Source organism: Adiantum capillus-veneris, chromosome 5 (genome assembly GCF_014529385.1).
Source record: "Adiantum capillus-veneris isolate H3 chromosome 5, ASM1452938v2, whole genome shotgun sequence".
Taxonomy (NCBI): domain Eukaryota; kingdom Viridiplantae; phylum Streptophyta; class Polypodiopsida; order Polypodiales; family Pteridaceae; genus Adiantum; species Adiantum capillus-veneris.
Window position 1 is genome coordinate 151,084,193 of NC_140935.1, and position 12,282 is coordinate 151,096,474.

The following is a 12,282-nucleotide window of genomic DNA, read 5'->3' on the forward strand; positions in this document are numbered from 1 at the left end:
CAAAATGATATAACGGTATATTGGGAATTTTTGAAATTTGAGGGGTATTTTGTGAATTTCCACAAATCATATGGGTATTTTGGAAATTCGTTTGTGTGCTTAGATTCAAATCCAAAGGGCAAGCCTAGTGATCGTATCACTTTGTTTTCTCTTGTTATTTCACATTTCATTTCACAACCTCACATGGCTTGACTTTTTCTGCATACTATAACTTAATTCTAGTCAATATTTGGGAAAGTCGCTTTTATAAGCAGTGTTTCCTCCTCACAAAGAAGCAACTGGAAATACTAGCAAAAATTTAAATTTGTATTATTGTTTAACTATTTTCTCACATATTTCACCCTTTTTTCTTCCCTTTACCATGGTTTGCAACCGGCTAGTCTAGAATTTCAATTGGCTCAAGGTTATGCTAAGGCATTCCTCTCACGAACACTAAATTTCTAGTTGAACTCAAATTAATGATTTTATCACTTTCTTATTGTTTTAGAAAGCCATCGCTACCCTTTCACTTGTTTATGTACCATCGATCATTCTAAAATTAACTAAATTCCATAAAAACATGGCACATTGCATATAGGCAAGGCCACCCTTTATAGAGAAAAAAAGTCTTCTGATTTTCCAAATGCAAGAAGCTTTTCATTTTCTACACCCTTCACTTTTGCATTTTAGATGGAAATTTTAATTTTTCCAAATTGTGGAGACTTGATCACTTTAGAAAACTACAAATCTACATTTGTTATAGCTACTCGCTTCGAAATCCCAAAAATCGATTCATTTCTTAGATTCGGGCCGGATCTCTGAATCCTAAAGGAAAAGAAGCCTCCCCATGCCTCATCCGCACAGAGCTTCACCACCTCTCCATCTCTAACTCCGCCACCGCTTCACACATACGATTTCTCTCGCCATCATGCTTGTACATATCAACTCTCTCTCTAATTGTGCCCTTAGACTGGGCCATGGCTCTCAACCATGGCCTCAGACGCCAAAGCTCTCTGTATCTTCCACCACAAAGCAGATTTTGTTCCTAATCAGGATGCCTAGCATCACGTCCTTACAAAGCCACTAAAAATCGTTGATGAAGCACCATTGCCAAGGACCCCCCTGCATCTAGATGAGTGTGATAGCAAAAACAACTGTCTATCTCTACCCACCTTGGCTTTGACACATGGAATCAAGATAATCATGATAGCAAAAAAATCCTCTTTTTCTATGTCAGTCTTGGCCCTGACACATTCATCTCTCTCTCTCTCTCTCTCTCTCTCTCTCTCTCTCGTGTACGTATCATTTTCTCCTCAAAGCCCTAAGGGCATCTTTGTAGATTCCTATCCAAACAAATGGGTTCAAAATTGAGCAAACTTACTCACTTGGAATTAAGACATTTGGTGAATTGTTTTGATTTTTGATTGTATTGAATAAAAACAAAAAAATACAAAGTTCATTTTAGTCAAGGCAAAAAGAGCGAGGCAAGTTAAGGCAATACCCCTTGTGCATGCCAAAAATAAGTTAATGCTCAATTTTCATCTCATATTGTCTGTGCCAAACTCACAATTGTGAGTATATGATTTGTCGGATGATTCGAACGTTGGACATTGGTAGTCTCATATTGTAAATGCTAAACCAAACATACTTTTAAAGTAGATTTTTAAATCTTTCTCTCTTCCCCATTTTTATATATATATATATATATATATATATATATATATATAAAGTCATCTTATCAAATACATTAACTAGTTACAAAAAAAATATCTTATGTTTGGATGATTTTTTGTGAAAGAGTACTTTTATATAGTGACATGCATGATTCTTTAAGGCTTCAATCTCCCTCCATGGCAGATGCGATAGAGAAACCTGTATTGTAAGGAGGTATGCTTTTAGATCCCTTTTAATGAGACTCTCTAAGAATGCATAGACAAACAATTAATAGCTCAAAGTCTTTTAAAATGTGTATTTCTAAGTTGTATAAGTGACTGTTCAATTAAAAATGATAATTATCCATTTCTATTTTTTGTACTTTAATTGTTATGGGTAAAGTCTGTGCACTTTTAATATTAATAGCAATCAATAGCTTAAATTTTGTAAATCTACCCTTTACATTAAGGGCTAACTAAAACATTTCTTGTAAACACTACCTCTCCCTCTCTCTCTCTCTCTCTCTCTCTCACTCAGATTATTATGAGTTTTAACCTTTCTAAAATAGATTTTTAACTGTCTTTTTTTTGCCTTTTGAAGGCCCATGTGAACTTCACCTTGTTTGTGAGAGAGAAAAATAGAAAGTGACACTAGTATTTTAAAACAAGTGGTATCACAATAAAATGTTATGTTTTTTTGTAAAAAAGTTGTAACAATGAACTATTTAGATTACAATAAGTTCCAAAAGCATAAAAACTAATTTCGGACACAATACTCAATGCCCCTCTTTAAAGAGAAGGGACACAAATGTCAACACCATGTGCTCTTTGCTTCACCATGCCTTGTACCTATCATAAGGCAAGGGAGCACCTTTTGATGGTATTGCAACAGAGCAAGCAAGGTAGTGCTAAGATCTCCCTCCATCCCTGGTTGCTTCACAATCACCAAGAGGAATTAGAGCAGGGGCTCCTTATCGTCACTAAAAGGGAGAGCGCACGTGCTCGCTTCACCATGCCTTGCAGCTATCACAGGGCAAGGGAGCACCTTGCGATGGGATTGCAATACAACACTATCTATCTCCCTCTGTGGTTGCTCCACAATCACCAAGAGGAATTAGTAGAGCAAGGGCTCCTCATCACCCCTAACGCCACCTGGGAGGTGAAATCGAGAGCACCTTCCTCCTTAATCTCCTTAAACATCGAACGCAGCACGCTACGCTCTCTCAAAGGACTTGAGATGAGAGTCGGAGCCGAAGGGCTATCGTTCGAACCTCATGCTCTTCAGCATTGTCTGTGCCTCCCTGACTCAACCTCGTTTCATCAAGCATATTCCCAAATTGCATACCTTGTTATTGTCAGGTCGATTGATGAAGCTTTCTTGCGCAGATGAAAGGCACACAGAAGCTCATCAAGCTGCTGCTGCCTGAAAGGGAGGCCATTTATCAAGTGCAAGAGGAGGCACAAATCGCCTCCCCTTCATGTAGTGGCAGCTTTGCTCTTGCAATGTCAACACCACGCGGACGATTGTCTATGCCATGCTTCTGATGTAGTGCACCCTCACCCATCGAACTAGAAAAAATCTCTCTGTCTCTCTCTCCCCTCCACGTGCCACCTCCCCCATTTTCAATCACTTCAAACCTATCTGAGCATCTCCAGAGATTCCCCTCAATAAAGCACCTCAGAGAAGATTATACACATCTACCTACTACGAGTACTTTATAAGACGTGAGCCGACTGTGAGTAATATGTGTGAGGGGGACTCGGGTCTAATCTGTCCTAAAGTCGTAGAGAAACTGTACTCCTAGTGGATATACATAACTTATAACATTTGTAGCTTTGTGTACGGCTTACGTAGGCGTGTTCGCAGTGTGGCAATCTCGTGCACCGCCATGCGATCTTGGGTCTCTGAGCTTACAACGGCCCAATGACGAAGCGCGATCCGCTAGCGCACTCCGACTATCTTGCCGGCCTCACTCTCCAAGTGCAGCGCCAATTGCAAAAGGTATGCCGCATGCGCTTTCTCTTTTTCTTAGGCATGCACTGGCATTTCTGATTGCTTCGTTTCATGAACGAGTTCTGAGCTACTAGTCTTACATTTTCTGCCCTGTTTTGTGGGCGAATGTATCAAACCTGGATCCGTTGCTTTACAGCCCCATGGTTTGCTGCATCTATTGCTCCTTGATGGCTCTTCGTTAGAGTGCCATGTTGGCAACATACCCCTCTCTCAAAGAAGAGCAATTGTCCGCTATTTCACCAAAAACTTGAACAACATTGTTAAAAGGTACTGCCCATGCAAACAAATTCCATCATTTAAACACATTTACTCGACTTAGAGACGATGCTATAGTCATTTCTCTGAACACAAATACACACATCACATAAACCACGAAACCTAGAAGAGGGGTCTTATGTGTCATTCCAGTGATGATTTGTATCAGAAGAGTGGTGCCTCGTGCAAGTAGGGCTCAAGTGTGCCTCATTGACGTATCAATCAAACTTTAGTGTCTTGACATGGCTCCATAGTATGCACTGCGAAGCATACCCTGCACAACCATGTCTGATCATGCCGCTTAGTCTTGTAAAGCTATAGTGATGGTATATATCTTCTTAACACATGCCCTGCTGGAGTCTAGACTATGCCTTTACATTGTTTAACATGAATACATCAATCTGATACTATCAACGAAACCAAAAATTACAATTAAATGTTCATGATTCAAGGAGAAGACATTCCCTCCTTCAATTTCACATCCAAAGGAATAGCCCGTCCTCTCTGTGAGACAGATTAATGGCTTTCTTCCACGGGCCCAAAATATTAGAATTTGTGTGCATGTGTCACAAATTGATGATGTGTCAAGCCACTTAAGACCTAGAGGATTAGGACTCCTAAGACTCCCTAGCCCTAACCCTAGCCAACCTGCAGATCCCGGCTGATGGGCCTAAAAGTAAAGCAAACACACACACCCTACAAATTGCGTAGGGGATAAAGAGAACGTGGCAACTGTAGGGACGTCCGCTATTATGTTGGCTGATGATGATGTGGCAGCGCTGTACAAATAGCCCCTAAGGGCGCTAGCTTTTGAGACCGGACGCTTTTAAACTTGATGGTTTTCATGTAACTGCTTTTAGTGGGCCAAGGGTCTTTAAATATGTATAAGGGCTCACTCTCTGGCATACTATCCGTGGGAGATGCAGAGCAGAGCCACATGTGTTATACCTCGTTGAAGCAATATAAAGAAATATTGAAAGGGCCACCACAGTTTGCATTTTGGGGATGGAACTACGCCACTCCATGTCTCGTGCGAAGTCTCTCTTTCAGTTCAATCGTTTTGAAGTGCCTAAAAGTTTGTTCAGTCTATTTTTTTCTGTCGGCACATGGTGCTGTCCCGTTACAACATGCCCAAAAGGATATGAGAATGAGGTAACTTTATAATGTGGAAGCTTATTGTGCTAGTAATCTTGAACCTTAACGTAAATTGAGCCAACGAGAGGTGTACTTGTGTCATGTCACCCATAGCTAACTCAACTTAAAAGAGACTCACCGAGCTGGGGATTGTCAATAACAAGGGCTGCTGCGAATGCTCTGAGAATATATTTTATAAAGGTAGAGGATTAAAGAATATCGACGGTTTTCCTCTTTTACTTATCTCCAAGGTTTACAAAGTTCTCGTGATTCATCATTTGACAAAGTACCAATCATATCGACAATGAAGCTGTGGGTTTGTTGTCACAAAGTGATGACGTGGCGTGCCCAATTGGAAGAACTGGCCGAGAGGACAAGAGAAACTGAACCCAGAAGATGGGCTGAGGGGTCTAAGGGGTCGGGATTAAAATCCCAAACCCTACGAATTTATGGATCACTGACCGAAGGGCCTATAACCTAAATATAAAAAGCTTGAACTTTGGGCAAGATTTTCGTAAATTGCGTTGATTGTGCTGACGTGGCAACTGTACGGATTTTCACGTTTTGCACTGGCTGTAGTTTTACGCATGCTTTTGGTGATCAATGTTTTTAAATCAGATGCTTTTGGGGCTCTGCTTTTTGGCATTCCTTGTAAGTTTATAAGTGCCAAGAGGGTCACTCTTCAGAGAGCATCTGGACGCAAAGTCTCGGAGAGAGTTGGACCCTTGGGAGTTGACTTTGCTAAGAGTAATAATTAAGAAATACCAAAAGGGGCACTAGTGTTTGGGGCTAGTGTGTCTTGGTTCGGAACTCCACCGTGTTGTGTTGATTCTCCTTCTCTCTCTCTTCTCTTCAAGTTCAATGATTTTTTACTTTCTATTGATTTCTCGCTTGGACCGTCCAAGCCTGTTATTGTGATATCAGAGCTCAGAACGACTTTTCTTCTACGAAGGATCTAATCATTTCTGCAGCACACATGGGTTCTCGCAGAGAATCTGACTGAGACGACACCCCTCCGACCTTTGGTCTGCGGGGAGATGAAGAAAAGTTGTCCCATCGTGGAACATAAGAAACCAACAAGGGTTTTCGCAAATTTCCAGCAGGGATTCTCGATAGAGTGGAGTACAAATGTCAACTGCAAGTTGACACGTGTGTGAAAAATTGATTAAGTACTCCAAAGACCCTCGAAATATGTGCTTCAACCGAAGAATTACCCGCTTGATGAGATTCACTCGAGATGGTGAGAGACCGTCGATTCTCCTCTTAAGATGGTAATGAAGCAAAAACAAAAGCCGAGTGTAGGAAAGTAGAAACTGTACTTGTAGAAAGAGTTTGACAAAGCCATAGTAACCCGGAACGCAGAACGTGAACAGCGACGGGATTCCCCCCGGAATGGGGGAACGATGAGGGTCCAAAACGGGAACGGTGCGGAACAAGAGGCATAAAAACACCCAAATAATGCAAATCTTAGCTCTGTGTGATTGAATAGAAGTAGTATTAGAGTCCTTTGACTTTGATATTCACAAAAAGCTCGAGTTGAAGAGCATTCAACCTTACTACGGCAAACGTGTGTCGTGTAGACTTGAGAGCTTGAGAGGGGGAGAGGGAGAGAGCTTGAAAATAGAGAGAGAGAGAGAGAGAGAGAGAGAGAGAGAGAGAGAGAGAGAGAGAGAGAGAGAGAGAGAGAGAGAGAGTTTTTAGCCTTGTTGTCACAAGACGGGGCACCACGTGCCAACGGAAAAGAATAGACTGAACAGACTTTTAGCAATTCAATAACAACTGAACTGAAAGAGAGAGAGAGAGAGCACACGCGACACGGAGTGGCAAAATTCCACCCCAGAGAGTATTGGCCCCAAACCTTGGCGCCCTTTCGGTATTTCTTTATATTGATTCAACCGAGTATAATGCCGATACTCCAATCCTTGCACCTTCACACTGAAGCATGCTAGAGAATGAGCCCTCTGCACATATTTAGAGGCCCTTGGCCTTGAAAAGCAGCTACATGTGTTATAAAAAGCAGTCAAACTCAAAAGCAGTAGCGCCAAAAGCTGCCAGTGCGTTTTGTGGAAATCTGTACAGCTGCTACGTCAGAATGTCAGTGCGAAATCCGGGATTTCGTACAGGTTGCAATGTTATCAGTTTTTACGCTTTGTGTGTGTGTGTTTTGGCCATGCTTTAATTTTAATGCCTTTGGGTCCCCTGGTCCCCATTGGTTGGGGTCCCATACGTGGGTAGGACTTCTTCTTCTTCCGCTGCTTGTTCTTCTTAGGGTTTAGGCCCCTCGGCTTGGATCTGCAGGTTGGCTCCGTTCTTTAGTGGCTTGACACGTCATCAATTTGTGACACTTGTAGAGTCTAGACTTGAAAGCTTGAAAGAAGCTAGAGCTTGAGAGTCGAGACTTGAGAGTGCATTGTGAAGGTAAGGGGTGGGGGGAGGGGCCTTTAATAAGGAGGCTCACGCCCAAATCTGAAAATCTGCCCATTTCGGGCACTTTCAGAAGAAGAAGAAATCAACGGATTTCCCCGGTTATATGGGTCGGAAGTCCATTTTGGAGGTTGTGAGAAGATCCAAGAAGCGTGTTCGTTTTGAGGATGGCCCAGATTTCTCTTCGTCTTCAGAGAGTTCTGACAGTTTGTTGTTTTCTAGTTCCAGAGAGGATGAGAAAAAGCTGAAGAAGTGGAGAAAAAGCAAGAAAAGCAGATTTTTGAAAAAGTCTAGAAGGCACAGGGAGCCATCTAGCAGTTCAGCGGAGGAGACTCCATCCTCTACTGATAGTTCAGATAGTGAATAAAAGGACAAGAAGACTGAGGAGTTCAAGGATGGGGGTCAAGCAATCACGTTTTTAGGCTACCAGAACACCCATAGAGCCCTTGAATTCAGACAACAGTTTGATGTCGCCTTCTTCGGAGAAAGTTTTTCGGAACGCTCCAAGGTACGAAGGGCGGCATCTTACTTGAAAGAAAATGCATAGACATGGTGGTCTACTTTGTTGTTACATAGAGAAGCACCTAAGAAGTGGGTAAATTCAAGAGAGTTTTCACTTTTGCTTGTATAACAAAAGAATATGAAGAAGATGTCATCACGGCTTGGCATCATTTGAGAATGACTAAGAAAGACACTTTGGATCCTCTGTTTTATCCTTGCACAAAATCCTTGCAACTGACTTTGCATAGGGGGATGTGGTGAACTCATCACTGATGAAGACCTATCGGACCGCATTTTGACATTGAGACAGCCTGCGCACAAGAAGAAAGTTGAATGCGAAGCGGGTGTCTGAATACTTTAGAAGCACTTTGCCGCCTGACCTCTTGAGGTACTCACTCTAAACCAAGTTGGGATTGTTGATGAAAGTAACAATCTTCACTGCATCAGCAATGACTGGAGCAATCTAGTCTAGCTTGCCGATGTCTTTTAGAAGGTTGTTCAAGAACTGTGCCATGCAAAAGCACACTGTCACATAGGTTGTTCAAGCACTGTGCCATGCAAAAGCACACTGTCCCATGCGGATAGTGGCCCTCTATAATAGCTGCTGCTGCTGCCCTGTTTGATGCCTCCCCATCTGTGACAAAGGCCACCACATGTTGCTCACCGATCATTTGAGAGGACATCGGCGGACTTGCCACTCTCGGTGGCATCATGAGAGTGCACAAAGTACATCTCTCTACTCGAGTATGCGACGAGACCATGGATAGATCTCTTCCTTGTATTGCTCCACCCTTCGGCAATGAGGGAAACGCCATGTTTGGCCCAAAGAGGTTGAATATTGAGTGTTGCTTGCTCCACGAGCAAAGTGGTTCGGAGAGCCTCTGAAGATGGCGGCACATAGCCGGTGCCATACTCTCCTATCCCTTGCACCATGACTTTCCAATACTCCGACCTATTTCGATCAAACATAGAAGAGGTTGTATAAAAAAGGCGGAAACGACGATAACGGAAGAAATGAGAGAGAAGATTGATAAATCATAAAACATACCTCGCTGCGACAAATGGGATATGGTCGTGATAGAAGAATCGGGCCACGGCCGCATCCACCTCTTCCTTCTTCTTTGGGTCCCAAGAGGTGGCAAGGGTCCTTTGGCGACGAATCGGACCCGATGAAGATCCACCGGAGTGGGCTGATTATTAAGAGCTTTCTGCTTAGCATGATAAGTGCTTTGTTCCAGCTTCCTCGGATTTCCCTTTTGGTGTATAGCATCATCTATGTGAGATGATTCCATAAGTATTTGTAAGTTGCCTCGTGGATAAAGCTTCATAGCCTTTTGCAAGGCTTCATACAACCCGGCTTCATACTTCCTCATCTTCTCCGAATCTTCAATCTTCTTGAATGGACATATTGTGGACAATTTTGTTCTCTAACTGAGAAAGTTGATCCCATTCTTTCTTTACTTCTTCCTCATAATCTGGAGGAAGGAATTGAGCATAAAATTCTTTCTTGAAGGCAGTCCAATCTTGAGGCTTGCATTTTTCGAGGATTGGAGTCAGCCACCATCTGCTAGTTGTGCCTTTTAGGTACATACCGACATGGCGAAGCTTAGACCTTTCTTTAAAATTCCCTTCTGCAAATGCGACTTCAAACTGACGGATGAAAGCTAGAGCTTTGTTGTTGTCCCGCCGTTCGTTGTAGGAATCAAATTTTACATCTTTGTCACCTGATTTGATTGATTTTTGCCTGCGGTGCTTCTTCTTATGATGCTCCTTCCTTCTATGTTTAGACTCCTTGCTGACATGAGCTTTTTCCTTCGATTGCACTTCCTGCTGCAGCGGATCGTCAAGGAACATGTCTTTTGGAGAGACTGTCATCCAAATCTTTCATAAAAGAGAACTGAGGAGAATCAGGAGGATTCGGTTCTTTGAACCTTTGGATTAAACCGCACATGATGTTCAGGAGGCTTATTTTGACTCTCGTGCATACGGGAGGTTCTAACTAGAGGATCTTTCTGAGGTTCTTGTCTCTTTGGCTTTTGCGGGAGAAAACTCTCGTGTATGCGCAAGGTTCCGACTAGAGGGTCTTTCTCAGGCAGGCTCTTGTCTTTTTGGGTTCTGCGGGATTTCTCCTGACTTCAACGACACTTTCTCCTTCCCTTTTTCAAGGGTATGAAGAATCTTCTGAACTTCTAGATGGGAGAGAGCTTTCTACAATTCTGCCACCCGTTGTTGCTGGAGGAGAGTGAACTCTTATGTCACGTCCTTCCACTTCTGCAGTCTGCCAAGAGTCGTCAATCCCTTAAGATAGAGAGAGACGACCTTGCTCTGATACCACTGTCACAAAAGACGGAAACGTAAACTAACTTTTATATGCAATTCATATACTCAAGAGAATTGGGGATAGAGAGAGAGAAATCTTGACACATCATTGGGGACTAGAAGATGGGCTGGTTCCCCCCCATAAAGAGAATATCTTTATTACTAAGGGAGAATCTTTACAAGCACAGGAACGGGGAAAACACCCGTCCTCCATTCTTTCTTGTCCTTTTTCTACTTCTGATTGAGAGAGTGAGAGGACTACTCTCTAACTGCTAAGAGGCTATTTTCCTCTTCTGTACGATTTTGGAAGCTCTCTATAATGAGAGTCTATCTTCCACAAATCTCCTCGGAAGCTCGCAAAGAAGAGAGTCTATCTTCCTCTAACTTGTCCCTTTCATATCCAATCATTCCTGCATGAACACAAGGAAGAAAACACGCAAAACGCACACTCTTACGCTTGCGGTAATTTTCTGTACATAACCTGAAATTCTTACTAGTGCACGCACCAATGCCGAGAAGGAGGCCTTTTTCGCGATGGAATTGCACCAAACTTTGTGTATGTGTAGGGGGGGTAGAGGAGACCGATATTCTAGGTGTGCTCTGCTGAAATTCACCCTAATAGAGGTGATTAGGGCTGAAAACAGAGAATTTACAGCAGCTAATCGCGAGAGAAGAAGAGTTTCATTCCACTTCTCGCACGCAACCAATCTTCTCCCACAACAGCCTATGATAAAGAGTAACCTTGTTCTAGGTGATGGGAGCTTAAGATCTCCACATACACCACAAGGGCTGATCCTCAAGCTTCAATGGAGAGCTCTAATGCATAGAGCACGCTCACATTAGGAGGGGCGGGTGCAGTGCTAACCTCTCTAGTGTGAGAGCTGCTGCTCTTTTATAGCCATCAAGAAGAGGGGGCGCTAGAAGATGAGAGAGAGAGAGAGTGAGTTTGCATGGGTAAGTGTGCCAAGTGGAACACTTAATAAATAACTTAAAAACCATTCAACTTTTAACTTTTAAAAGTTCCTAGGCCATTAATGAAATGTGCAATTAACTCATAATTGATCAAATGAATGCTACTTATGACAACATCAGATGCTCCCCGGGATAATGCCTTACCGGGACTGCTCCTGCATCACTTATTCGCACTTGTGCGGCCATTTGGCTCGGGCACATAGCTTATCCTAAGGCCTTATTAAAAATAATCCCTGCCTTAGGATCATTGTTTTAAGGACCCCATCTTATTCCTGTGCTCGCACTGACTGTTATGAGCGCGACTCGAGCTGGAAGGAAGCGGGAGAAGAGGCGCTCACAATGTACAAGAGCTTGGGACTTGATTATAAAGATTAGAAGGCTTGATACTTGATAAAGGAACTTAATCTTGGTTACAAGACTTAATACTTGATTAAGAGGACTTGATACAAGACTTGGATTACAAGACTTTTAGAGCCTTCTAGAAATTTCTAGTGCTTTCTTGTAGGAGACTCAAGAAGACTGACTCTCAAGCATCCGTGACATTACCCCCTCCTCTAACGACGAGTTCCATGAGGAGCGGTTTTGCTTCTTGACTTAAGAGCAAGGCTTGATGGATGTTGTTGATGGTACTCATGAATTTTGGACCAATGACAAGGCTCCAACACTAAAACACAAAAGATTGGATAAATTTTCAGAGATTGGAAATTGGAGATGATATGTGACTAGATTCACTTGGCCAACTATCTTGAATGGTTCAAGTCTTTGATAATTCAACGTTTGAAAAGGGCAAAACGTACATAGGGCATGGCAGAGAAGCCACACTTGATCCCTAATCTTGCATGGTAGTTGTTGCATTCGGCATTCCTCCGCGTTGGCCGTATACCTTTGTTGAGCTCTTCTGATATTCATCATCAATTCTTTATGAATGCTTTGTAGACGTATGGCTAAATCTGTGGTAGTCCGATTCTTCACTCGATGATTCATGTGGACATCCATCCTTTAGGTGCTGATGATAGTTGATTGTGTATCGAT

General features: G+C 42.6%; 1 protein-coding gene across 4 annotated transcripts in view; it reads left to right on the forward strand.

Moving 5' to 3' along the window:
• Positions 1-3,427: 3,427 nt before the first annotated feature.
• LOC147458291 (K-stimulated pyrophosphate-energized sodium pump protein) overlaps positions 3,428-12,282 on the forward strand; it is a 109,463-nt gene continuing 100,608 nt past the window's right edge. Inside the window, exon 1 of one of the 4 annotated variants that reach the window (XM_086512959.1) lies at positions 3,428-3,633. In XM_086512959.1, coding sequence (XP_086369085.1) covers positions 3,556-3,633 — 78 coding nt within the window. In that variant the 5' untranslated portion in view covers positions 3,428-3,555. The remainder of the gene's footprint in view (positions 3,634-12,282) is intronic. The other 3 variants (XM_086512961.1, XM_086512958.1, XM_086512960.1) reach the window with 3 other exon arrangements.